This window comes from Aquarana catesbeiana, linkage group LG07, assembly GCF_042186555.1.
Source record: "Aquarana catesbeiana isolate 2022-GZ linkage group LG07, ASM4218655v1, whole genome shotgun sequence".
Taxonomy (NCBI): Eukaryota; Metazoa; Chordata; class Amphibia; order Anura; family Ranidae; genus Aquarana; species Aquarana catesbeiana.
Genome location: NC_133330.1, coordinates 106,536,768 through 106,564,575, shown reverse-complemented (window position 1 = coordinate 106,564,575; position 27,808 = coordinate 106,536,768). Strand labels below are relative to the sequence as shown.

Here is a 27,808-nt window from a genome sequence, read left to right as displayed (position 1 = left end):
AGCCATATATACTTCTATCTACTGATGCCGAGAAGGCTTTTGACCGCGTGGATTGGTCATACCTAAAGGCGGTGTTAGAGGCTCAAGGGTTAGGACAGCGCATGCTGACCTCAAATCATGGCTCTCTACTCCACCCCTTGCGCACAAGTTAAAGTAAATGGGGTACTATCCCCCCGATTCCCCATTAGGAATGGCACGAGACAAGGGTGCCCTCTTTCCCCCCTCCTTTTCGCTCTGGTGCTTGAACCACTGTTGAGCACGGTAAGAGCGAATCCAGATATAAAGGGTTTGAAGGTGGGGAACACTGAGCACAAATTGTCTGCATATGCAGACGATGTGCTCTTCCACTTGTCGGAGCCTCTGCTCTCGTTGCCAGTCCTGATGAAAGAATTGAAGCGCTACGGGAGACTCTCCAATTTTAAAATTAACTTTTCTAAGTCCGAAATACTACCCGTTCACCTGACTCCCCCACTAACGAACAGTTTACAAACTGCCTTTCCTTTCACCTGGGCTAAGACATCTATTAGATATCTGGGCATTAGATTGACAGACCGATACGACCCCTTTACTCCACTATCCCCCCCTGCTTGAAGCAGTTAAGAAAGACCTCTCCCAATGGAACAAGACCGCCTTCACGTGGCTGGGTCGCATTAATATTATAAAAATAAACATACTGCCACGCATTCTTTTCTATTTACAGATGATTCCCATCCGCCAGCCCAGAGAATTCTTTACACGAATAAACAGTATGCTTTCTGGGTTTGTGTGGAATTTGCGGAAACCCAGAATAGCTCCAAGGGTGCTGCGGCGCTCCAAACAGACAGCTGGATTGGGAATCCCAGACATCCTGAGATATTACCGGGCGATTGCACTACAGAGAATCCTCAACTGGCGTTTCCACACCCAGTCCAAGATCTGGGTCTCCCTTGAGAAGTATCTAGCCGGAAGAAATTTAGCTTATGCACCATGGCATATTTCGAGAGCACAGGGGATTGTCTGATACTACCTCCTCACTGACGAAACATGCTCTCTTGATATGGGACAAGACAAACCAAATTTTTATTTTATCCCCTCCCATGTCCCCGTTGGCACCGTTGGGAGGATTTCTGTGGTTTCCACCGGGTGAACAATCGGCTTTCTTTGGCACTTGGGTGGACGACGGCAACGCCAGTTGTGGAAAACTAATGAGAGATGGTAAACTACCGAGCTTTGAATCTCTCCAAAGCAGACATACTGGGTCCCACATGAACTTTTGGAGATATCGGCAACGCCACCATTTCTTTGAAATCCACGGCCAATCTATAAGGGATATCTCCTCTCTTACACTCTTTGAACGCCTTTTCATAGATGAAACACCAATACCTCACATGATCTCTGAACTGTATCGCCTATTAAGCTCCACTGCACAAGACACTAAACCAACTTACATACGAGCGTGGGAGAGGGATCTTAAACTAGATTTTACGGTGTCTCAGCTTACTCACTTATACCAGCTCACACACTCCAGCTCAATTGAGTCTAAAACTCAGGAAAATAATTATAAAGTGCTATCACGATGGTACAGGGTGCCAGACGATCTGGCACGTATATACCCATCGGTATCTGACCAATGTTGGAGGGAATGCGGAAATAAGGGCACACTCTTGCATATTTGGTGGGAGTGTCCCCGGATTAAACCATATTGGGCAGACATTAAATCCCAAATAAAAGAAATCCTAGACTTAGATATTCCACTACTGCCGGCCCACTTTCTCCTACATGTTCCCCATATTCCAATTGGTAGATATAAGAAAAGCATGCTACCACATCTTTTAAATGCGGCCAAGCGATTGTTACCGGTTTAATGGAAGCAGTCTCAGATCCCCTCTAGGGAAGAGTGGATAAAGAAAGTGAACGGCATTAGAGACGCGGAACACTGGGTAGCGACATGCCAAGACACTGTCGAAAGCTTTAATATTATCTGGGGACCCTGGACAGACTATGTAACTGCCCCAGGACAAATTTCCTCCAGCTTAGACTTAGCGCTCCTGGAGCTGGCTGAGCCGTCCCTTAAATCTCGCCTAACTGGGAGCACAGGGGCCTCTTAGATATCCGTCCAACACTCCGTACCCTCTATGGAGGTAATTCAATGGTAGAAGAGCTCGCCCGGTGCAGACAAGAAGACCCTATTCACTGCAGATATGCTTCACCCTTCACCCCCCCCCCCCCCGTCTCTTTTTACCCCCTTTTATTTTTTCCACCCTCTTCTTTTTTCTCTTGTTTTCGTATTGTACAAACCTGAATTAAGGTCATGGAGGCAGACTGAAGGGTGCCACGGCCTCTCCTGAAGGAGCAGACCTCGGCCTTTCTCTGCCAGCTCTAACGTAGCAACACAGGCTTCTCCAGTTGGGGCGATGACTTAGGGGAGGTAGTTGGAGGCTATATAGCCCCCCCTCCCTTGGGAAAGTTGTCCCAGGAATACACCCTGCACCTGCGGGGTGCGGGTGTAGTCCACTGAGGGAGGAGACAGTTACATACGGGATTCTGTTCCCTTGGTTAATTTCATGTGCGCTGGTGAGAAAGGGATTATGTAAAGCACCAACACCTCAACATATGGAAGAGGTTGTTCTTTTCCTTTTTTTTTTTTTTTTTTTTTTTACTCCATGGCCATGCTTCCTTTCTCTTAGTTTTATCCTATAGATAGTCTATGTTTATATGTCTGTTTCCAGAGATTTCAGTTATCTTGATATGAGTCTGTAAAAACTGGATTCTATATGTTGTGTTAAACTGAAATTGTTTCAAAAATAAAGATTTTACAAAAAAAAAAAAAAAAAAAAAAAGAGAATCCTTACAATAGTTTACCTACAACTGATATCAAGTTGACTGGTCTATAGCTATATATCCCTGGCTAGCTCAGCCGGGAAATGTTTTGCAGTGCGATATGCATTGCAAAACATTTAGTGGAGCACAGGGGAGATATCAAAAAAGTAGATAGTGCAGCGCTAAAACCAAACAAATACACCACAATAAAATCCACCACAGTATAAGATCAATGAGTCCATAAGAGTAGTCCAAGTATCATCCTTATGTGCGAGCAAATAGCATGCTTGTCAGAGAGTGATTCAGGTAGCCCACCACCAAGGTATAAATTGGCCTCTCACCTGATGGAATGGACCCTTTAATTACAGAGGGTCACAAAGCGCTTTCTTATAAAACATGTAAGGTGCAGCATACACAGGCATCTGTCAGGGACCCGGAACAGGACACTCCAATATGGCCATAATATGAAATAAAGATGGCAGAAAAATAGTGCTCTCTGTATGTACGACTGTTTATTAATTGCTAAAAAGTAACACTCACATGAAAGGCACTCGACTAGTGCAAGTAAAACAAACTCGAGCGGAGAAAAGCTTCGAACAGCAGTGCGGATGCGCAGTGGCCGCGGGTGACGTCACGGCGTATCCTCGTTCTGGACGCGTTGCGTCCCAGTGGGCGGGGACTTCATCAGGAGATGAGGATACAACGTGGGCACCCGCGCTTTATCCAAGGTGAGTAACTATGGCGATGGTAAACAAGGCATGATCAACATCACACAGACTCGGAAATCAATCTGGACGTGACCCCTTTGTATTACAATGTGTGATAAACGGAAACGTCTAATCCAACACATATAAAACGAACCAAAAGGAGTAAAATTAAACTAATGGCATAAATGTATATACAAAATACATATAAAATGCATCAATCCTCAAAGGGAATGTGCAAAAAGACTAAATTGAAGAACATTTAAAAAGATATTTTTAAAAAATATTTTTAAAATTTATGTGAGTCATCCACGGCCACTGTCACCCCACAAATACAATTCCATCAACAATCAAAAATAAAACAATTAGCGATCAGATATAAAACAATTAGCGATCAGATATAAAACAATTAGTATCGAAATCCACGTTTAACCCTTCAGGGCAAAGAACCCTGGTTTCAAAAATCCAATACGATTCTCTTTTACTTAATTGTCTTATAAAATTACCTCCCCTCCAATGCCTAGTGACCCTCTCTATGACCCAGAATTTCAAACTTTCTGGGTTCTGTTGGTGATGAAGTTTGAAATGTCTAGAGACATTGTGGGATTTTAGGCCTTTTTTTAATATTGTTGACATGCTCTGCAAGCCTCACGTGTAGGGGTCTAGATGTTCTTCCAATATACTGGAGCCCGCACCCGCACCCGCACTCCAGCATATACACGACCCCTACCGTGTCACAGGTAATTAACTGTTTGATCTCATATTCCTTATTTGTGGCATATGCCAAAAACTTTTTCCTTTTCTTTATATTCCCCTTAGCATGCTTGCACGGGATGCATTTGCCACATGCGTAGATACCACCCAGAAAAGAGAACAGCCTATCAGAAGTGGGGACTGGGGGGTTTACAACGCTAGGAGCCAGACGGTCCCTTAATGATGGGGCCTTCTTATAAATAAATTGGGGACGATCCGGAAGGACAGGGCCTAGGATTTTATCCTGTTTTAAAATGGGCCAGTTCTTTTGCACTACTTTCTCAAAGGTACGGTATTGTGCATTATAATCTAGCACCATCTTAAAGTTGTGATTATCTCCTACAGTATCCCTGACAGTGTTAGAGACCAATGTGCCTCTGTCCAAAGTTCTAACTCTGGTCATCTCCTCCTCTAGCTTAGGGCGATCGTACCCTTTTTGTTCGAACCTGGAAGTAAGGATTTGTGACTGTGCAACAAAGTCCTCCTCTGAGGTACAATTCCTTCGCAACCTGATATACTGACCCCTGGGGATGTTACTTAACCAGGAGCGATGATGACAACTACCTAGGGGAATGTATGAGTTGCGATCAGTGGGTTTGAAGTAGTTGGTCATCGTAAAATGGTCATGTGTAACACTGATGGTCAAGTCCAAAAACACTACCTTTTCCGGGTTAACCGTCCAAGTTAAGGCTATGTTCTTTTGGTTGTTATTGAGAGTTTCAATAAACATATCAAGTTTATCTCTATCCCCCCTCCATACAAGGATAAGATCGTCGATGAATCTCCGGTAACATAAGCTCTGGGGGTCTATTAAGAAACACAGCCTCTTCCTCCCAGTGGGCCATAAAAATATTAGCCACACTGGGAGCGAAGCGAGCCCCCATAGCAACTCCCCTTGTCTGTAAATAAAAATCCCTATTATACCAAAAGTAGTTCCTGGTTAGACAAAAATTCAGACAGCTCAAGAGGAATTCCTGATGTCTCCCTGACAGTGATGAGGAGGACAAGGCCCATTCAACAGATGACATAGCATCCTTATGACCAATAATGGTATACAGAGAACTGACGTCCGTTGTTACCAAAAAAGTAGGCGGTGAGCACTCAAGATTTTCCAGAATCTGAATTATATGCTTGGTGTCTTTTAGGAATGCAGGGGTTTTAGTCACAAGCGGTTGCAAGAAGAAATCAATGTATTGCCCAAGCCGTGCTGACACTGAGTCGATCCCATTAACAATGGGTCGACCGGGGGGGTTGGTGGTGTCTTTATGGATCTTGGGTAAAAAGTAAATAATTGGAGTTCTGCAAAACAAAGGATCTAAATACATAGCTTCTTTCCTATTGAGGATTTTTTGATCTTTACCATCTTCTATGATCGAATGTAATTAATCCTTAAATGCCAACATAGGATCTTTGCTAAGAATGCTGTAAGTATCTTGGTCAGAGAGTAAACGTCTCATTTCTGATTGGTAATATTCCTTACTTAAAATAACTAGACCACCCCCCTTGTCGGCGGGGCGAATTACAATGTCTTTCCGCTCTGCAAGCGACTGGATCCCACGCTTAATACACAGAGGGTCAAAGATTTTCTTGACCTTTAACTGGTTTAAGTCATGGGAGACCATATTTATAAACACTTCTAGAAACTTATTATCAGCATTCTGCGGGTTAAACGTGGATTTATTCCGTAAGGAAGAGTGTTGGGAAGTAGAGGGTCTAGTTCCATGATGTGACTGAGCTAAAAAATATTTTTTCATATTAAGGGTTCTAACAAATTTTTGAATATTAACATAAGTTTCAAATTTATTAAGGTTTTTGATGGGTGCAAATTTTAAACCTCGATCCAGGACCTTAATTTCATCTTCATTGAGAGTAACTTGGCTGAGATTATATATACCCACCCCTAACGTGGTTTGGACCTTTTGTATTCTCCTGCCCCCTCTCCTTCCTCTCTTTCTTTTCGCTTGCGAGGGCCGGCATTTGGTGGAGTATAAGGTGCCGGCTGTCTCATTGGTTCTCCTCAGAGAGGTTGATAGGACTGCGGGGGGTATCTCTGTTCCCCCCGTTGGCCTAAAAAAACGTTTTCATTATAGGGAGTGTGATCAGCCAATGGGGCAAAACGGTTAGATGTTGGGACAGGTTTGTTATAGGGGGGTTGGGACCTCCTCTTTCAAAATGATCCCTGCTATCCTCATATGCTGAGTAACCATTCTGACGATAGGGTGTCTCATAATGGTTATGAGGCCTATTATTGCCTCTGCCCCTTCCTCTAAAATTACCTCTTATTATTCTTTTTCTTATGGCCATGGGTATTAGGATAAAGTGCCGACTCTGCATGATATGGATGATCATATTCATAAATGGGATTATTTCTGGGGGTATTGATTCCAGTGACACCTGTGTCAACCTGAGTACTCACAGTAGCTGGAGCAGGATCCTCTATACCTGGAGTATTCTGCCATTTGAAAATAATCCCCCCATTAAAGTCTTCAAAATCTCTAATGATTTTTTTCCTTTTTTATTTTGTGTTTCCAAATCCCATTTGGTGAGTTTATTTTTAAGTTCTCCTGATAATCTAATAAACTCTTCGCTATCTTTAAGAGTTTCAACATTCTTGGTAATTTCTCCAATCTGGGAGTCAAGAGTGGCCATTCTCTTCCTTTTGCGGATTAGGAGAAACTCCAACAATTCAAAACCTCTTTTAATAAAAAAGTCACTCCATTCAGACATGGACTGGACATCAGTTAGGCCATCATTGGGGGGTAAATCCCACCGTAAACGCCTGGGTATAAGTCTAGCAGCATGATACTGCTCGAATGATGTAATATCCCACCAAGTTTTGATCTTTTTTTCGTAAATATAACCTAATTTTCTAAACGATTGTGGCAAATCATTAGTAGGTTCTAAGGTGGGATTCCTAGAGAATACCTCATTAATCTTAATGTCTCACTTCTCAAAATAGTTGAAAACTTCCATATCACAGCTAGATTACTGAAGATTGCACAGAAAACAGAAAAGTAAAATAAAATCAGCGCGAAATGGTAAATAAGTAATGCAGCAGCTGAACACTAGGGTCAAAATTCAAATCCCTTAACAAAAATCAAAAAAGCAGATAGTGCAGCGCTAAAACCAAACAAATACACCACAATAAAATCCACCACAGTATAAGATCATTGGCTGATCACACTCCTTATAATGAAAAAGGTTTTTTAGGCCAACGGGGGGGAACAGAGATACCCCCCGCAGTCCTATCAACCTCTCCGAGGAGAACCATGGAGACAGCCGGCACCTTATACTCCACCAAATGCCGGCCCTCGCAAGCGAAAAGAAAGAGGAAGGAGAGGGGGCAGGAGAATACAAAAGGTCCAAACCACGTTAGGGGTGGGTATATATAATCTCAGCCAAGTTACTCTCAATGAAGATGAAATTAAGGTCCTGGATCGAGGTTTAAAATTTGCACCCATCAAAAACCTTAATAAATTTGAAACTTATGTTAATATTCAAAAATTTGTTAGAACCCTTAATATGAAAAAATATTTTTTAGCTCAGTCACATCATGGAACTAGACCCTCTACTTCCCAACACTCTTCCTTACGGAATAAATCCACGTTTAACCCGCAGAATGCTGATAATAAGTTTCTAGAAGTGTTTAAAAATATGGTCTCCCATGACTTAAACCAGTTAAAAGGTCAAGAAAATCTCTGACCCTCTGTGTATTAAGCGTGGGATCCAATCGCTTGCAGAGCGGAAAGACATTGTAATTGGCCCCGCCGACAAGGGGGGTGGTCTAGTTATTTTAAGTAAGGAATATTACCAATCAGAAATGAGACGTTTACTCTCTGACCAAGATACTTACAGCATTCTTAGCAAAGATCCTATGTTGGCATTTAAGGATTAATTACATTCGATCATAGAAGATGGTAAAGATCAAAAAATCCTCAATAGGAAAGAAGCTATGTATTTAGATCCTTTGTTTTGCAGAACTCCAATTATTTACTTTTTACCCAAGATCCATAAAGACACCACCAACCCCCCCCGGTCGACCCATTGTTAATGGGATCGACTCAGTGCCAGCACGGCTTGGGCAATACATTGATTTCTTCTTGCAACCGCTTGTGACTAAAACCCCTGCATTCCTAAAAGACACCAAGCATATAATTCAGATTCTGCAAAATCTTGAGTGCTCACCGCCTACTTTTTTGGTAACAACGGACGTCAGTTCTCTGTATACCATTATTGGTCATAAGGATGCTATGTCATCTGTTGAATGGGCCTTGCCCTCCTCATCACTGTCAGGGAGACATCAGGAATTCCTCTTGAGCTGTCTGAATTTTTGTCTAACCAGGAACTACTTTTGGTATAATAGGGATTTTTATTTACAGACAAGGGGAGTTGCTATGGGGGCTCGCTTCGCTCCCAGTGTGGCTAATATTTTTATGGCCCACTGGGAGGAAGAAGCTGTGTTTCTTAATAGACCCCCAGAGCTTATATGTTACCGGAGATTCATCGACGATCTTATCCTTGTATGGAGAGGGGATAGAGATAAACTTGATATGTTTATTGAAACTCTCAATAACAACCAAAAGAACATAGCCTTAACTTGGACGGTTAACCCGGAAAAGGTAGTGTTTTTGGACTTGACCATCAGTGTTACACATGACCATTTTACGATGACCAACTTCATCAAACCCACTGATCGCAACTCATACATTCCCCTGGGTAGTTGTCATCATCGCTCCTGGTTAAGTAACATCCCCAGGGGTCAGTATATTAGGTTGTGAAGGAATTGTACCTCAGAGGAGGACTTTGTTGCACAGTCACAAATCCTTACTTCCAGGTTTGAACAAAAAGGGTACGATCGCCCTAAGCTAGAGGAGGAGATGACCAGAGTTCGAACTTTGGACAGAGGCACATTGGTCTCTAATACGGTCAGGGATACTGTAGGAGATAATCACAACTTTAAGATGGTGCTAGATTATAATGCACAATACCGTACCTTTGAGAAAGTAGTGCAAAAGAACTGGCCCATTTTAAAACAGGATAAAATCCTAGGCCCTGTCCTTCCGGATCGTCCCCAACTTATTTATAAGAAGGCCCCATCATTAAGGGACCGTCTGGCTCCTAGCGTTGTAAACCCCCCAGTCCCCACTTCTGATAGGCTGTTCTCTTATCTGGGTGGTTTCTACGCATGTGGCAACTGCATCCCGTGCAGGCATGCTAAGGGGAATATAAAGAAAAGGAAAGTTTTTGGCATCTGCCACAAATAAGGAATATGAGATCAAACAGTTAATTACCTGTGACACGGTAGGGGTCGTGTATATGCTGGAGTGCGGGTGCGGGCTCCAGTATATTGGAAGAACATCTAGACCCCTACACGTGAGGCTTGCAGAGCATGTCAACAATATTAAAAAAGGCCTAAAATCCCACAATGTCTCTAGACATTTCAAACTTCATCACCAACAGAACCCAAAAAGTTTGAAATTCTGGGGCATAGAGAGGGTCACTATTGGATTGACATTGGAGGGGAGGTAATTTTATAAGACAATTAAGTAAAAGAATCGTATTGGATTTTTGAAACCAGGGTTCTTTGCCCTGAAGGGTTAAACGTGGATTTCGATACTAATTGTTTTATATCTGATCGCTAATTGTTTTATATCTGACCGCTAATTGTTTTATTTTTGATTGTTGATGGAATTGTATTTGTGGGGTGACAGTGGCCGTGGATGACTCACATAAATTTTAAAAATATTTTTTAAAAATATCTTTTTAAATGTTCTTCAATTTAGTCTTTTTGCACATTCCCTTTGAGGATTGATGCATTTTATATGTATTTTGTATATACATTTATGCCATTAGTTTAATTTTACTCCTTTTGGTTCGTTTTATATGTGTTGGATTAGACGTTTCCGTTTATCACACATTGTAATACAAAGGGGTCACGTCCGGATTGATTTCCGGGTCTGTGTGATGTTGATCATGCCTTGTTTACCATCGCCATAGTTACTCACCTTGGATAAAGCGCGGATGCCCACGTCGTATCCTCATCTGCTGAAGTCTCCGCCCACTGGGAAGCAACGCGTCCAGAACGAGGATACGCCGTGACGTCACCCGTGGCCACTGCGCATCCGCACTGCTGTTCGAAGCTTTTCTCCGCTCGAGTTTGTTTTACTTGCACTAGTCGAGTGCCTTTCATGTGAGTGTTACTTTTTAGCAATTAATAAACAGTCGTACATACAGAGAACACTATTTTTCTGCCATCTTTATTTCATATTACGGCCATATCGGAGTGTCCTGTTCCGGGTCCCTGACGGATGCCTGTGTATGCTGCACCCTACATGTTTTATAAGAAAGCGCTTTGTGACCCTCTGTAATTAAAGGGTCCATTCCATCAGGTGAGAGGCCAATTTATACCTTGGTGGTGGGCTACCTGAATCACTCTCTGACAAGCATGCTGTTTGCTCGCACATAAGGATACTTGGACTACTCTTATGGACTCATTGATCTTATACTGTGGTGGATTTTATTGTGGTGTATTTGTTTGGTTTTAGCGCTGCACTATCTGCTTTTTTGATTTTTGTTAAGGGATTTGAATTTTGACCCTAGTGTTCAGCTGCTGCATTACTTATTTACCATTTCGCGCTGATTTTATTTTACTTTTCCCCACAGGGGAGATATGCAGGGTCTTTTAGACAATAATTCTAACACAAGACCTTCTCCGTAACACTAAACTGACACCTATAGGGGGCTTTTAAAGCATTGCCTGTAGAAAATATATAGGGTACTGAAGTTTGACGCCATTTCACAGGTGCACAAAAATGTAAGGTTTGGCATGTTGGGTATCCATTTACTTGGTGCAACCTCTTTTATATTTTACCAAAATTTGGGTAATTTATTGTGTCTGCCGTAAAATACACATAATTTTTTTTTTTACTGAAATTTTGCGTTTCCTAGACCTTTGCAGTAATATTGTGTGACATAAAAAATTAGGACTACCACTTTTTTATTCTCTAGAGCAGGTGTCTCCAAACTATGGCCCTCCAGATGTTCAGGAACTACAATTCCCATAATGCCTAGTCATGTCTGTGAATGTCAGTTTTACAATGCCTCATGGGATGTGTAGTTCCGTAACAGCAGAGGGCCGTAGTTTGGAGATCCCTTCTCTAGGGTATCTACTTTCAGAAAATATATAATATTTGTGGGTTTTGTGTAATCTTCAGGCCAAAAATTATTTTTAAATTTTTGTGCAAAAATGGCTCTGGCAGTGAAAGGGTTAAAAGGGAGTGCTCCTAATCTCAGTTTGTTACCTGTAAGACACCTGTACACAGAAGCAAAAACAGATTCCAATCTCTCCATCATGGCCAAGACCAAACAGCTGTCAAGGGATGTCAGGGATATGAATGTAGACCTACACAAGGCTGGAATGGGCTAAAAGACCATCGCCAAGCAGCTTGGTGAGAGGGTGACAACAGTTGGTGCAATTATTCGCAAATTGGAAGAAACACAAAATAACTGTCAATCTCACTCAGTCTGGGGCTCCATGCAAGATCTCACCTTGTTGAGTTTCAATGATCATGAGAATGGTGAGGAATCAGCCCAGAACTACACGGGAGAATCTTGTCAATGATCTCAAGGCAGCTGGGACCATAGTCACCAAGAAAACAATTGGTAACACACTATATCATGAAGGACTGAAATCATGCAGTGCCCGCAAGGTCTCCTGCTCAAGAAAGCACATGTACAGGCCAGTCTGAAGTTTGCGAATGAACATCTGAATGATTCAGAGGAGAACTGGATGAAAGTGTTGTGGTCAGATGAGACCAAAATCTAGCTCTTTGGCCTCAACTCATCGTGTTTGGAGGAGGAGAAATGCTGCCTATGACCCCAAGAACACCATCCCTACTGTCAAATATGGAGGTAGAAACATTATGCTTTGGGGGTGTTTTTCTGCTAAGGGCACAGGACATTACCGCATCAAAAAGGGATGATGGACGGGACCATGTACTGTCAAATCTTGGGTGAGAACCTCCTTCCTTGAGCCAGGGCATTGAAAATGGGTCGTGGATGGGTATATCAGCATAACAATGACCCAAAACACACGGCCAAGGCAACAAAGGAGTGGCTCAAGAAGCACATTAAGGTCCTGGAGTGGCCTAGCCAGCCTCCAGACTCCAAGTCCATAGAAAATATGTGGAGGGAGCTGAAGGTTCGAGTTACCAAATGTCAGTGTTGTTGTTATTCTCGTTATGTTCTGATCTTGCTTATTTACTATTAAAATATTTGAAAAACATTTTGGGATATTTTTAATGTGCTCAGCAATGTGTCTTTAGTAATCTACCTTAGCTGCCCTCTTGAAATTCTTATTGCATCCTTTTTAGTTTTGGAATATTGATGGGGACCTCTTGGCCTTAGATTTTTTTTTTTAAAGGACCATTTTTTCTCATTCATTTTTTTTTCGGTAGTATTTAGCCAGCTTTAACATTTGTTCTTTTAGATTTGTTGTCCACTGAAATGCACTGACTGATGCCATTGTTTAATATGTGCATAAAGCACTGTCACTTCTCTTCAGTGTTATTTGTGTCAAGAACCTGGTCCCATTTAGTGTCATGTAGTAAGGAATGCAGTTCAGTAAAATTGGCTCTTTTGAAATGGTATTCTTTTCCTATTCTCATCTCCTTTTCTTATCATTTATGGCTAACGTAATTAATGTTTCTTACATAATGCCCCATTTTCACATATGCAATCTGTTGTTGGTAAGTAGCAGGTCTGGTAAAGCTAGTTGGGGCTTCCACCATTTGACTCAAGAAATTGTGCTGCATCACACTGAATAAACGAGCCTTAGTGTAGCTTTGTCTGCTAAGTATCAGGATAGTTGAAGTCCCCCATAAATTATAACATTGCCCTGATTCTCCACCCTCTCCAACTGTTAAAGTAAATTGGTCTTTTCCTCCTCAACGTTAGGGGACCTAAACCATACACCCACAATTAATTTACCATTGCTTCGACCCTTTGAAGCTCCAGCCACAAAGACTTTACTTCCTCACTAGCTTTATTAGCAATGTCATCCCTCATAGTCACCATTAATTCACTCTTGACGTACTGCAACACTCCTCCCCCACTCCTACCTGCCCTGTCTCTCCTACACATACAGTACCCTTGCATAGTCGCAAGCCAGTCATGTGAACCATTAAACCAGGTTTCTAATATATTCCCACAAAGTCAAAAATCCTCCTCCGCTAGTTGCTGTATTATCTGATTTGAGGCCACCCCCCCCCTCCCCCCACCCCCCACACTTTGAAACATGCTCACCACATTGTATACCTTTCACTAATCCCCCCTCCCCCAATTCCTAGTTTAAAAGTTCCTCCAACATTCTTGTCATCTTCTCCTCTAAGAGAGCTGCACCCTGCCATTTAAGGATGTCCCTGCTGTAGAGCCTGTAACCGACCGCAAAGTCAGCCCAGTTCTCCATGAACCCAAAATCCTCCTTCTTGCACCAAGTTTAAGAACTCCAGATAGGCACATGTATGTTTTGGGAGGGTGACCCACCAATTAGCTGGCAAATTTGAAGATAAAAACTGTGAAGCATTGCAGCGGCCATATCTGTCAAGTTGCTTTTAAATGCAGCAACTTCAAAATTTTAAACTCTTATAGTTACAGCCCGATATAAAGATTGCATGTTCAAGTGCCATGAGTACTGGGAGGTAAGAAAATTAGTGGTCAGGTGTCCAGGGGGTTTGTAGTAGGGGTGCTGGGTGACAGGCAGATAGAATATCAGGGTGCAGAATGCAAAGGCCCGAATGAAAAAGTGGTTTACTTGTAAGCTTACAAAGGAGTTTCCTCTGACTGAACACCACCCGATATGTTGTAGGCTCCTGCAATGCTTTGCCCGCTGACTTAAGGTAATTGCAGAGTCGTTTACTTTACATGGAAAAGGGGGAAGGTCTTTAGACATAAGTCTTTTTTAAAGTATACTTAGCCTTTAGCCCTCCATCAGACCTATGAATTGCAGTAATGAGCATTTTACCTCAGCGGTAATACACGGCACTCTCTATGTTACATTTCAGTGCCATTAATTTAGAAGGGCACCCCAATGCACAAGGTGCTAACTGACTCACTACAGTAAATCACAAAAAACAAACCCTGCTTTTTGATATGCTGCATTTTAACAATGCTGGCCAAAGAAAAACATACACCGGTATTCTGCAGCAATGTTTACCTGTGGTCAGTGGTGTCTACTTCCGGCTGCCCGTGCATGTGCAGTAAAACCTCAAAGACCCTTCACTCAGTAGGAGCAGGGGCCCGATAGATGTGGGCAAAAGAGAGCCAACAACAGCTAAGAACACACGTCTGCCTTCTGGGGAGTGAGGGCAGACTGCTCATCTTCCAGTTTCCCATTGTCACGGGACATATCACATCTGCCTTCATTTCCACACTGAGAAAGGAGGACTGAATAATTAGCACACATGGCCAAAAATATATAGCATGTCACAATTGGCAGGCAGGGCTGCTGTCAAACATGTCCTATTAAAGTGAATGTGACCAAGACACAACTTTGTGCAAAGCAAGCAGCTGTGTTGCAGTGGGTCAAAATTTTCAGGAATAAAACAGATGGTCCTTGACTGATATGAAAAGCAATCCATTCAAGATTGCTTTTCAGAGGGGCAACAACGATAGCCACACATCTGAATGCAGCCGGATGAGTTTGCCTTATTCTCCCTGGGCATTGGATGATGATGTCCCGATACTAGTTGCTTACAGTTGATTACATTGTTGCTAATCTTCTCAAATCTCCAGTAATCCCCACACACATTAGCAATCAGGCACAGGAAGTCTCCTTTACCTAATAACTTATTTGCAGCTCTCTTCAATAGACCATGTGGCAAGCTGCAAATAAGTTATTCATGATTGGAAACTTCTGCTGGGATCTGATTGCTGTTAGAGGAGAGTGGAGAGTTTTGGGTTTACTCATAATATTGCCAATACCTGGTGCATGTGTAGTAGCGGCAAGCAGGAAATAACGTATAACGTATAATGGATATTTAATGTATTTTATTGGGATTTTATGTGATAGACCAACACAAAAGGGACACAGAATTGTGAAGTGGAAGGGAAACGATAAATGGCTTTCAAAAATGTTTACAAATCAATATGTGAAAAGTGTGGCGTGCATTTCTGTCAGAAACCATGAATCAGGCTGAGACAGAAGTACAGTTAAATCACACTTGTTTAACCACTTAGTAACCAGCCCATAGCCGAATGACGGCTACAGGGCAGTTTTTGTTAACTCTGGGAGGGCGTATAGTGACGTCCTCCCGGAGAATCGTTCCCGCGCGCCCCCTGGGGTGCGCACACAGGAACATCCGTGCTGGCCGGGTTCACGGGACCCGGCTCAACACGGATCACGGTAAAGGGCCAATGACAGCGCCCCTTTACCACGTGATCGCTCCGTCCAATGACAGAGCGATCACAAAACTCAACAAAGACAGTCACACAGGGTCAGCACAAGTTCATAACTCTCCTCACACCGATGCAGCGTGAGAGGAGAGCAATCGTGTGCCAAACTGAGTTTCATTTTATCTAGCAGTGCCCAATAGTGCCACAACAGTGCCACCGGAGCCACACCAATGCCACCAGTGCCACCTGTGCCCATCTGCGCCACTGCAGTGCCACCAGTGCCGTCTCTGTGCTAATCAGTGCCACCAGAGCCATACCAGTGCCACTACAGTGCACACCAGTGCCACCTGTGTCACTGCAGTGCCATATCAGTGCCGCCTGTGCCCACCACAGTGCTCTGCAGTGCAGCCTCACCAGCCACCAGTATGGCAAAAAAATATTTTACTAGCGAGGAGGCCTACCAGCTTCTAAGCATGACCGATGAGAGCAGCGGGGAGCTCTCTGAGTCTCAGTCCGATTTGGACTATGAACCCATTACAAGCAGCGGGTCTGATACAGAATCGGAAGAGGAATGTGTGCCTGTGAAAAGGCGGCGTTCTAGCATGGAGCAGCAGCCTACTACCAGCAGCGCAGGGCCGTCCACCTCGAGAGCAGAGCCACTACAACAAAGGCCAGGCACCAGTAGGGTGTCATCTCAGCCCCAAAAGGGATAGGGGCCATGCCAGCCTTCCCTATGCCCTTCAAAACCCCCCTGTGGCTTCCTCCCAATTCCGGAGCAGCAAATATCCCCCCTTTCACCGCCCAGCCAAGTGTCCAGGTGAACACCAATGATTTTGCCATGCTTGATTTTATTCATTTGATTTTCACCGAAGACTTACTATTGTCCATTGTGGCCCAGTGCAACCTCTACGCACAGCAGCACATAGTAAGCAAACCTGACTCTAGTTACGCCCGTCCCTTTGAGTGGGGAGAACCGTAGAGGAATTCAAAATTGTCTTAGGTCTAACTTTTACTATGGGACTCACAAAAAAAACAATTGTACTCCTATTGGTCTACCAAACCCTTATGCCACTGCACTGAACTGTACATACCTCTGCCTTCTCCGGAACCGACCCTGGCCTGTTATACGACCAAGCTTCTGCCTAACGCTAAACATACCTCTGCCTTCTCTCGAACTGACCCTGGCCTGTAATATGACCACGCTTCTGCCTAACGCTAAACTGTACCTATCTCTGCTTGCTCTGGAACTGACCCTGTTTGACCATGTTTTTTGCCTGCCTCTTGGATTGATCTTTTACCCTGCTATGCTAGTGGGAACACAGGGGTCTCATATGTGAGGGGCTCCAGAATTGTTTTTCTGGGTGATGAAGAAAACTCATTTTTTGAGTTTTCTCATTCCCGGATTAGGGTCTGAAGACTCGGAGGCTTCAAAGAGATTTGGGAAGGAGAAGCCTCTACCCCGTCCCCATTCTTTCCTGGCCTGTTACTTGGGACCGTATTCCTGCTTACTACCAGGACCAATATTTTGGCACTGCTGGCAACGTCTCAACTTGTACTGACCCTGGACTGTATATGGACAGTATCCCTGCCTGTACTGACTATGGACAATATTCCTGCCTGCTGCCTGGACAATTCCATTCACTGTCGCTGACCACGTCCCTGCCCGCTGCTGGAGGCAAACTGGATGCGTAATTTATGTCCCTAGAACACCTGATGGTGCTTCTTGAATGTTGGGCCTCTATGTGGCCAGGCTGTGTAAAAGTCTCACACATGTGGTATCGCCATACTCAGGAGGAATATCAGAATATATTTTGGGGTGTCATTTTTGCTATGTACATGCTATGTGTTGGAAATATCTTATAAATTGACAACTTTGTGTAAAAAAAAAAAAAAAAAAAAAAGTGTTTTCATTTTTTTCCACATTTTCCAAAAACTTCTGGAAAAAAAAATGAACCGTTCAAAAGACTCATTATGCCTCATATATTATACATTGGGGTGTTTGCTTTCCAAAATGGGGTCACTTTGTGGGCGTTTCCATTGTCCTGGTGCTCCAGGGCCTTCAAAAGTGTAATAGGTGGTTGAGAAACGAGATGTGTAGTTTATGCTCCTAGAAGGCCTGAAGGGGCTGCTTCAATGTTGGGCCTCTGTATGCGGCCAGGCTGTGTAAAAGTCTCACACATGTGGCATTGCCATACTCAGGAAGAGCAGCAGAATATATTTTGGGGTTTCATTTGTGGAATGTACATGCCATGTGAGAGAAATACCCTGTTATAATGACAATTTGGTGTGAAAAAAAATAAATATAAAAAAAAATCTTCATTTTGCAAAGACTTGTGGGAAAAAATGACAACTTCAAAAAACTAACTGTGCCTCGTACTAACTACCTTGGAATGTCTACTTTGCAAAAAGGGGTCATTTGGGGGGTATTTGTACTTTACTGGCTTGTTAGCATCTCAGAAATGATAGGCTGTCAGTACATCAGGTGTGATCAAATTGATACATTTTCAGTGATTGGCACCATAGCTTGTAGACCCTATAACTTTCACAAAGACTAAAATAATATGCACTACTTTAGGTTATTTTTACCAAAGATATGTAGCAGTATACATTTTTGGCCCAATTTATGAAGAAAAATTACTTATTTGCAGAAATTTTTAATAGAAATGAAGAAAAATACATTTTTTTTTAACAAAATTTTCGGTCTTTTTTCATTTATAGCACAAAAAATAAAAAAACCCAGAGGAGATCAAATACCACTGAGTAATTGTCATTCAAATTGAGAGAGCACTGAAAGCTGAAAATTGGTCTGGTTATTAAGGGGGTTTAAGTGCCCAGTGGTCAAGTGGTTAATAATAAAAGTAAAAGAACAAACGTAGTAAAAACATAGCCAAAGTTCAGTAACTGGAATGGATAGTCAGCCAAGCCAGGAGTCAGGGATCAAAGTTGTGGAACAGCAAGCAGGATCTGTAGCCAGAAGGCATGTCAGCAAAGCCAGTCTTTAACTCTTTCATGACTAAGCCTATTTTTGAAATTTGGTGTTTACAAGTTAAAATCCGTATTTTTTGCTAGAAAATTACTTAGAACCCCCAAACATTATATATATTTTTTTAGAAGAGAATCTAGAGAATAAAATGGCGATTGTTGCAATATTTTTTATCACACGGTATTTGTGCAGCGGTGTTTTAAACGCAAATTTTTGGAAAAGTGACACTTTCATGAATTTTAACCACTTGCTTACCGGGCACTTAAACCCCCCTCCTATCCAGACCAATTTTCAGCTTTCGGCGCTGACGCACTTTGAATGACAATTGCGTGGTCATACTACACTGTACCCAAATGAAATTTTTATCATTTTTTCACCACAAATAGAGCTTTCTTTTGGTGGTATTTGATCACCTCTGCGGTTTTTACTTTTTATTAAAAAAATGTAAAAAACTGAATTTTTTTTAAAAAAAAAGTTTATTTTTTTATATTTTGTTTTAAAAAATTTTAAACGGGTAATTTTTCTCCTTCATTGATGTACGCTGATGAGGCGGCAGTGATGGGCACTGATGGGCGGCAGTGATGGGCACTGATGGGTGGCAGTGATGGGCACTGATGGGTGGCAGTGATGGGCAGCACTGGCAGGTGGCACTGATTGGCACTACAGGTGGGCATTGATAGGTGGTACTTGTGGGCACTGATAGGTGGTACTTGTGGGCACTGTTAGGTGGCACTGTGGGCACTGTTAGGTGGCACTGTGGGCACTGTTAGGTGGCACTGTGGGCACTGTTAGGTGGCACTGTGGGCACTATTAGGTGGCACTTTTATTGGGCACTGATGAGGCAGATGTGCCTCTTCCACTAAGGGACCGATGTCCCTCACATCCGATCCGGTGATCGGCTTTTTTTTCTACTCGCGCTGTCAGCGTGAGTAAAAAAAAAAACGATTACCGATCTTTTGTTTACATCATGTGATCAGCTGTCATTGGCTGACAGCTGATCACATGGTAAGGGGCCAGGACCGGCCCCTTACACAGATCGGTGATCAGCCGAGTCTCAGTGACTCGGTGATCACAACGCGCCCGGCGCGCGCCCTGCTGGGCGCGCGCAGGGAGCGTGCACAGGGGAGGACGTCATATGACGTCCTCCCGGGAATGTAGGTCCGCGCTGTAGCCGTCATTCGGCTATAGCGCGGATGCCAAGCGGTTAAAAAATCCAAACAGTAAAGTTACCCCAATTTTTTTGTATAATGTGAAAGATGATGTTACGCCGAGTAAATAGATACCAAACATGTCACCCTTTATAATTGCACGCACTTGTGGAATGGCGACGAACTACGGTACCTATGAATTTCCATAGGCGACGTTTTAAAAAATTTTTACGGTTACCAGGTTTGAGCTACAGAGGAGGTCTAGGGCTAGAATTATTGCTCTCGCTCTGACGATCGCGGCGATACCTCACATGTGTGGTTTGAACACCGTTTACATATGCGGGCGCGACTTCCGTATGCGTTTTCTTCGCTGCGCGAGCTTGCGGGGACAGGGGCACTTTAAAAATTTTTTTTTTTTTTTAATTTTATTTATTTTTGTACTTTTATAAATTGTGTTTAAAAATTTTTTTTTTTTTTTTCACTTTTATTGCTGTCACAAGCAATGTAAACATCCCTTGTGACAGTAATAGGTGGTGACAGGTACTCTTTATGGAGGGATGGGGGGTCTAAAAGACCCCCCATCCCTCCTTTACACTTCAAAGTATTCAGATCGCCGAAAACGGCGATTCTGAATACTGTGTACTTTTTTAAATTCGGCGCCATTGGCAGCCGAGTAAACGGAAAGTGACGTCATGACGTCGCTTCCGCGTTTACAATTAGAAGGCTGGAACGAAGCCACTCACAGCTTCGTTCCAGCCCGCCCCCAGCCGCCGAAGATTCCCGATTGGACACCGGGCCTCCCGATCGCACGGGAGGCCCGGTAACAGCGGCGGGAGGCGGCGGGAGGGGGGGGGATGTCCCCTCCCGCTCCTCCGGTATAACAGCCGAGCGGCTTTTAGCCGCATCGGTTGTTATACTCGGGTAGCCAATCGCCCGCTGAAAACAACGGTACCGGGATGATGCCTGCAGCTGCGGGCATCATCCCGGTATAACCCCGGAAAGCCGAGTACGCATATGTGCGTACGGTCGGCGGGAAGGGGTTAAACAGGAAAGCAGGAGATGTTTCTTGTGATGTTGATCAAGGCGACGGCAGAGACCCTCTGGACTGGACAGCTTAAATAGGCAGGACTGACGAGCAGGATATGAACAACAGCTGAGTAACTGTGGAGAGAGATGGGAGCTGGCAATTAGCCAACAGCTGAGCAGCCAGCTCAGAGAAGGAAGGGCTGAGCGCAGCCCTGACAATTTGTATTCAGCCCCCCTGAGTCAATACTTTGTAGAACCACCTGTCGCTGCAAATACAGCTGCTTTTTGGTTATGTCTCTATGAGCTTTGCATAGCTAGAGAGTGAATTTTTTGCCCATTCTTCTTTGCAAAATAGCTCAAGCTCTGTCAGATTGGACAGAGAGCGTCTGCAAACAGCAATTTTAAGTCTTGCCACAGATTCTCAATTGGATTTAGGTATGGACTTTGACTGGACAATTCTAACACAGGGATATGCTTCACTTTTGAACCATTCCATTGTAGCTCTGGCTGTATGTTTAGGGTTGTTGTCCTGCTGGAAAGTGAACCTCCACCCCAGTCTCAAGTCTTTTGCAGACTAACAGGTTTTCTTCTAAAGCTTCCTACACACGATTGGATTTTCCGCAGACAAAGCACCAGAGTTTTGTCCGAAGGGCGTTGGCCATAAACTTGTCTTGCATACAAACGGCACACAATTGTCAGCCAAAGACGAACGTAGTGACGTACTACGTGGCTTTTCAGCTTTTTAGTGCCACCCTTTGGGCACCTTCTGCTAATGTTGTGTTTGGTGAGCATCGATTCTGAGCATGCGTGTTTGTATTTTGGACTTTTGTCTGACGGACTTGTGTACACACGATCGGAAAATCTGACAACAGACTATTGTCAGTGGAAAATGTATAAGCCTGGCATTCAACATTTGTTCGCAGAAAATCCGACAACAATTGTCCGATGGAGCGTACAAACGGTCGGATTTTAGGCCAACAGTCTGTCAACACACAATTCCCGTCGGAAAATCCAATAATGTGTATGAGGCTTAAGACTGCCCTGTATTTGGCTCCATCCATCTTCCCATCAACTCTGACCAGCTTTTTTTGTCCCTGCTGAAGAAAAGCATCCCCACAACATGACACTGCCACCACGTTTCACGGTGGGGATGGTGTGTTCAGGGTGATGTTCAGTGTTAGTTTTCTGCCACATATAACGTTCGATTCTGGTCTCATCTGACCAGAGCACTTTCTTCCACATGTTTGCTGTGTCCTCCACATGGCTTCTCGCAAACTGCAAACTGACTTCTTATGGCTCCCTTTCAACATTGGCTTTCTTCTTGCTACTCTTCCATAAAGGGCCTATTTGTGGAGTGCATGACTAATAGTTGTCCTGTGGACAGAGTCTCCTACCTGAGCTGTGGATCTCTGCAGCTCTCCCAGAGTCCCATGCTCTCCTTGCCCGGCCTGTCAGTTTAGGTGGACGGCCATGTCTTGGTAGGTTTGCAGCTGTGCCATACTCTTTTCATTTTCAGATGATGGATTGAACAGTGCTCCATGAGAGGTTTCAAAGTTTGGGAATTTTTTTTTTTTTTAACCTAACCCTGCTTTAAACGTCTTAACAACTTTATCCCTGACCTGTCTGGAGTGTTCCTTGGCCTTCACGATGCTGTTTGTTCACAAAGGTTCCCTAACAAACATCTGAGGGCTTAACGGAACAGCTGTATTTATACTGAGATGAAATTACACACAGGTAGACTCTATTTACTAATTAGGTTACTTCTGATGGCAATTGGTTCCACTAGATTTTAAATTAGGGGTATCAGAGTAAAGGGGGCTGAATACAAACGCACACCATACTTTTCACATATTTGAAAAAAAAAAAAATTGAAAACCATTTATCATTTTCCTTCCACTTTACAACTATGTGCCACTTTGTGTTGGTCTATCACCTAAAAATCCCAATAAAATACATTCACATTTTTGGTTGTAACATGACAAAATGTGGAAAATATCAAGGGGTATGAATACTTTTTCAAGGCACTGTATATATAGTTCCATTCACAAAAGTCATACCTAGCAGGTAGCACATCCAGAGTGGTCCTGCAGCAGGATGTAAACTTCTAATTTCTGGCCCTATCAGCTCACACCACCCCGCTACCCCACAGCCACCAGCTTCTGCTGCAGCTTACACAGGCTCTGTAATCCTTGGCCTGGCAGTTTGGTAATGGAGTTTTCACCATATTTAAAATAAAATAAACCACCTAGTAAGAACCTGAATTTGTATACAATACCGAATATTTGTTTACATAATCTACTCTGGAAGAGAAGAACTGGAAATGAGCACAAAAGGGTTAAGCCACATCATCCTCTGCACACCTGTCTTCTGTTGCTGGGTAATGATCATGTTGTTAGGGAGGCCGCAACATTATATGATGAAAATGCACCTGTGTAAATACAGGTAGCACAGAAATGCAAAGATGTGGAAATACTGAAGACTGCCCCCATACTGAGCTCTGTAGTAAAAACAATTCACAGCGCTCTGTTATAAACTATGTGTAAATGATTGAATTGGGATTTTGAAGCATGCAAAGGGTTATTAAAATAGGAGGGGGGGGGGCCCAGTCAAATGACCTGACAAATTAAATGTAAAATGGCCTCACATGAGTGACAACTCAGACTTAACAGACCTTTTCCCATGGTTTTTTCCTAACAAAAAGAAAAAAAAAAAAAAAGTTTCCCCCTTTTCAACACTACCTGCTTTCTCATCCAGTCAATGACACTAGGGCCCCTGTTGCCTCCTGGGATGTTCACATCACGTTCCAGGAGACAGTGCTTTGCTAAGGGGCAAAAAACTTGCACAGCTGTATTCAAACATACGTATACATGGCACAAGTGTCGACAATATTGCAGATATCAGAAGCCAGCAGGGGGGGGGGGGGGGGGGGGGGGGAGACCTGTGGCACACCTGCACAGCATATGTAAAGAGTACTGAATGGGAGATGAGCCACAGGACTATAACATTGCAGAAGTGAAGTTCCCCTTTAATCAGAGTTCTCTCTGCTTGAAAACTCTGTGGAACACCCAGGCTCTATACCATGGCCTGCCTTTCATGAAAGACACAAAAAAGCCATAATGTGTAGTAATACTGTGGCATCTAGCAGAGAGCTTTACCCGCACTCCATATTAAATCCACCCCTATGTGTCTTTTGCCTAAGTACTGAAGCACTTGGAAAAGACAAAATCATTTGAGATTTAAAGCAGCGATTAGGATAATCGGCTAAAATGCACATAAAAAAGTCACACTCAAAGTAATCCTTCCATTTCCAATCAATAAATCAGCACAGACTAGCAAAGGAGAGCCACATACCTGGTGACAGGTTATAAGTAGTGCGGTCCAGACAAAGAATCCTGAGATGGCCTGAGCAGTGGTTGTCATAAGGAACATAGGCTGTTCTAGAGTGAAAGGCTTCTCTTCTGGTATCCTAGAAAAGTTTGGACTGGTAGGAGATGTAGTGCCTGGAAGTGTGGCAACAGGCTGTTCAGCAACCATACCTGTGCCCTCCTGAGAGAGGTCACCTAAACTGGACATTGTCATCATGTCCTACAAGAACAAAAAAAACAAAAACAAAAAAAAAAAACACCAATAAGTATAGCACTTATAATTTACTACAAAACCTAGTTAGAATACTCATTTAAATGCAAAAAAATAAAAAAAGAAGTCTGTAGTTCACTAAATCCATGCTTTTACTAATGCAATGATTACTGCTCAGAGTACAAACGTGAATTTTTCATGCTGTCAACAAAATCACATTTTTTTGTGGTACTAAAAACAAATTTCAAATGTGTCGGATATGAGGTCAAACTTGTAAAATTATCCAAGATATACTCCTTTACTTCTGACAAAATTTAAAAACGGTAAATGTCCTAGAGCAAACCTAACAAATCCTATGCATAATTAATGCACTCATTGCAATAAAGGCCACATTTGACAAGAAAACTAGTCATCAGATTGTCAAGCCAAGGAAATGGTTTAGCCTCAAAAAATACATTTTGCATTTTTTAGGCACAACATATAGGGCTAACCTGCCTTTTCTTATGTCTTTAAAGAACAATTGATGTTTAATAATCATTTTAGCCAAGGGGCCAGGACAACAAATTTGGAAGTAGGTAACTTTGTTACAGACCATGCCATAAAACACTCCTATATACTCTACTCCTGGATGTGTGCATCTATTTCGAAAGGCATCACTGAACTAGGACTATTAACACAGCATATATTGAAAAACTTTTGGTACCCTTTAACTACTATAACCAGTATGTTGTGGTTGGACCCGCTGTATAATAGCGCATGGAGGGCTGGTTCACACTAGGAATCACACATGAATGTGTAGTGCATGTATAACTTTTGGAAATATGCTGCAACCCAATCTTCTGTACCAAGCAATCCGGTACAAGTGGCCCGCATTTGGGATGTCATTAACTTAACATTGACACCCACTCCAGATCGCAACTTGCAGTGCGTTCTGAACTTGGTGAAGGAAACACGCACAGAACGCAGGTTTCCTTAACTGTGTTCTGATGTGAATGGGGCCTTCAACAAAAAAGCAACAGTAGTTTGATTAACGGTCTCAACCACCTAAGGTAACTATTCTGTTTCCATCTAGTAAATAGTTAAATTTAAAAAAAACATAAGTTTCACATTACACACCTACGGTATGGATACATATTAATGCAAGTTACATCTCACATTCTTTCCAGTAGACAGAGGGAAGCCAACATAATTTCAGCCTAGTATAATCAATACATTGTGGAATCATTTACATGTGTCTCTTATCTAAAGCTTAATGTTTGGTGACGCATCTAAAATATTTTTTTTTAAACAATGACAACAGCCATGTCAAATGACTATGAATGTAAATAAAGACATTCCATTTAAAAGATTCATAAACTTTTAGCAGATATAACTAAATAATGTGTACACAGTAACTAGTTAGGTATTCAGGTCAGTCTATTGATTCAATGGGGCTGCGTTAAGTAAAGTGACTGGCAGTAAAAAGGGTGAACCTGTGTTCACCCTCCACACTCTGAATACCTAATCAATCATATGCCAGGAGACTAATTAAGAAAAAATAAATAAATACAGAGAATTTTTGCTGGAACAATATTGTGTTAAAGTGAACATGGCTTCACGTTATTTACAAAGCTAAGTGAATTTTCACTTTGCTATCAATCTTTATATAGTAAATCAACCCCCTTGACCTAAAGCGGTAAAGTGGTTCTAAAGCCTAAAACACATTTACCCCAATGCATTCCTTGCATTAAAAAAAGGGTAAAAACTTTTAGGCACCAGTAACCAGTCATTGGATCCAGCGCTCTACACATCTGCAGCTCTTCTCTACCCTCACTTCAAGGTCTCACTGGCTTTGCTGGAGCACTGGGAGCCACTGGCACCCTCTGTTGTAAGAAAAAGCCAGTGACAAGGTAGCAAGGACAGATCCTGCTGTGTGTCAATTGATGCAGGAGGGCAAGCTCGGGAGCGAGCAGGCACAAGGGCTCCCATGGGAAGCTGCTTCCCATGGGGGCACTCGACAGAAGGAGCCAGGGGACCCAAGAAGAGGTGGTTCAGGGTCACTCTGCACAAAACAGGTAAGTATAGAGATGTTTGTTATTTAAAAAACCTTTCAGCCATTTTAAAGCGTTTGTTACCCCGACATTTCATATTCCTGATATGTGCCTGCTGTACCATGTACTTATATGAGAAAGTATCCTGTTCTCCTTGTATGGCTTCCTTTGTGTGAAATCCCTGGCATTTCTGCTAGTCCCTCTGGTTTCCTATTAAAAACTGACAACACTAAGCAGAACACCACACTGTGGTCAGTTCTCTAGCTATGCGGGGAACTCTGTGTACTCTCCTCCAATGATCAGACTTGCCCTGACATGACCCCTCTGCACAGCCTTTCACTGACAAGATCAGTGTATTACTGTTTACCCTCCCCCCCCCCCCCAGCTCTTATGCAGCTGAGCACAGAGAGAAGGAATGAAGGTGGGTGTATATTATAATATATATGGGTTGTTTTACAAGGTGATCGTTTACAATCACTTTAATATATAATGTGCTTTGCTGCATGGTCTTTAAACTTGTTTATACCGGATGGTCTACCCAAAATGAATTTCAGCTTTTGGTAGATGGCATGTTAACCACCTAATGGTTTCTTCTAGCTCTTAAAAGTTTCATCAGTGAAATTACCACTAGAGGTCCAAAATCTGTACACCTGTCTCAGACATTACTAGCAGGACTCACTGTCCCCACTGGAATTTTGAATTTAGCCTAGGTTCACAATAAGGCTACCTTAACACTGGAGCGTTGAGGGGGGGTTGGCGGTAAAGCGCCGCTATTTTTAGCGGCGCTTTACCGTTGTTTTAGCGGCACTATTGGGCTGCTAGCGGGCCATTTTTAACCCCCACTAGTGGCCGGAAAAGGGTTAAAACCGCCCGCAAAGTGCCACTGCAGCGGCGGTTTGGCGGCGCTACCCATTGATTTCAATGGGCAGGGCGCTTTAGGAGGGGTGTATACACCCCTCCTACAGCGCTGCAAAGATGCTGGGGTGCAGGACTTTATTTACCGTCCTGCAAGCGCACCGCTCCAATGTGAAAGCACTCGGGCTTTCACACTGGAGTGAGAGGAGAGGTTCTTTACAGTCGCCATTTTTAGCGCTATAGCACCTGTAAAACGCCTCAGTATGAATGAAATTGTGCGAGTTCAGTTTATTTTGAGGGGACAACAAATTTACACTGTTAGGCCCCTTTCACAGGAGGCGGACTCCGCTTCCACGGAATTCGCCTCTGTCCGCCAGCTCAGTGGGAGATCAGTCCGTTGATCTCCGCTGAGCCGGCGGATGACAGTTCCCTCTCTGCTCACTGAGCAGGGAGGGGCTTGTCAGGCGCCGCTGCCGCCTATGGAGGGATCGGATGAAAACGGACAGCATGTCCGGTTTCATCAGATCTCACCCAATCCGATAG

The 27,808-nt window shown here is 43.1% G+C and overlaps 1 protein-coding gene across 4 annotated transcripts in view; it reads right to left on the bottom strand.

The window, feature by feature from the left end:
- Positions 1–27,808, bottom strand: part of TMEM184B (transmembrane protein 184B) — a 315,991-nt gene that overhangs the window by 213,888 nt on the left and 74,295 nt on the right. For all 4 annotated transcript variants that reach the window (XM_073592592.1, XM_073592591.1, XM_073592589.1 and 1 more), the window contains one exon: positions 24,156–24,389. In XM_073592592.1, coding sequence (XP_073448693.1) covers positions 24,156–24,389 — 234 coding nt within the window. The remainder of the gene's footprint in view (positions 1–24,155; positions 24,390–27,808) is intronic.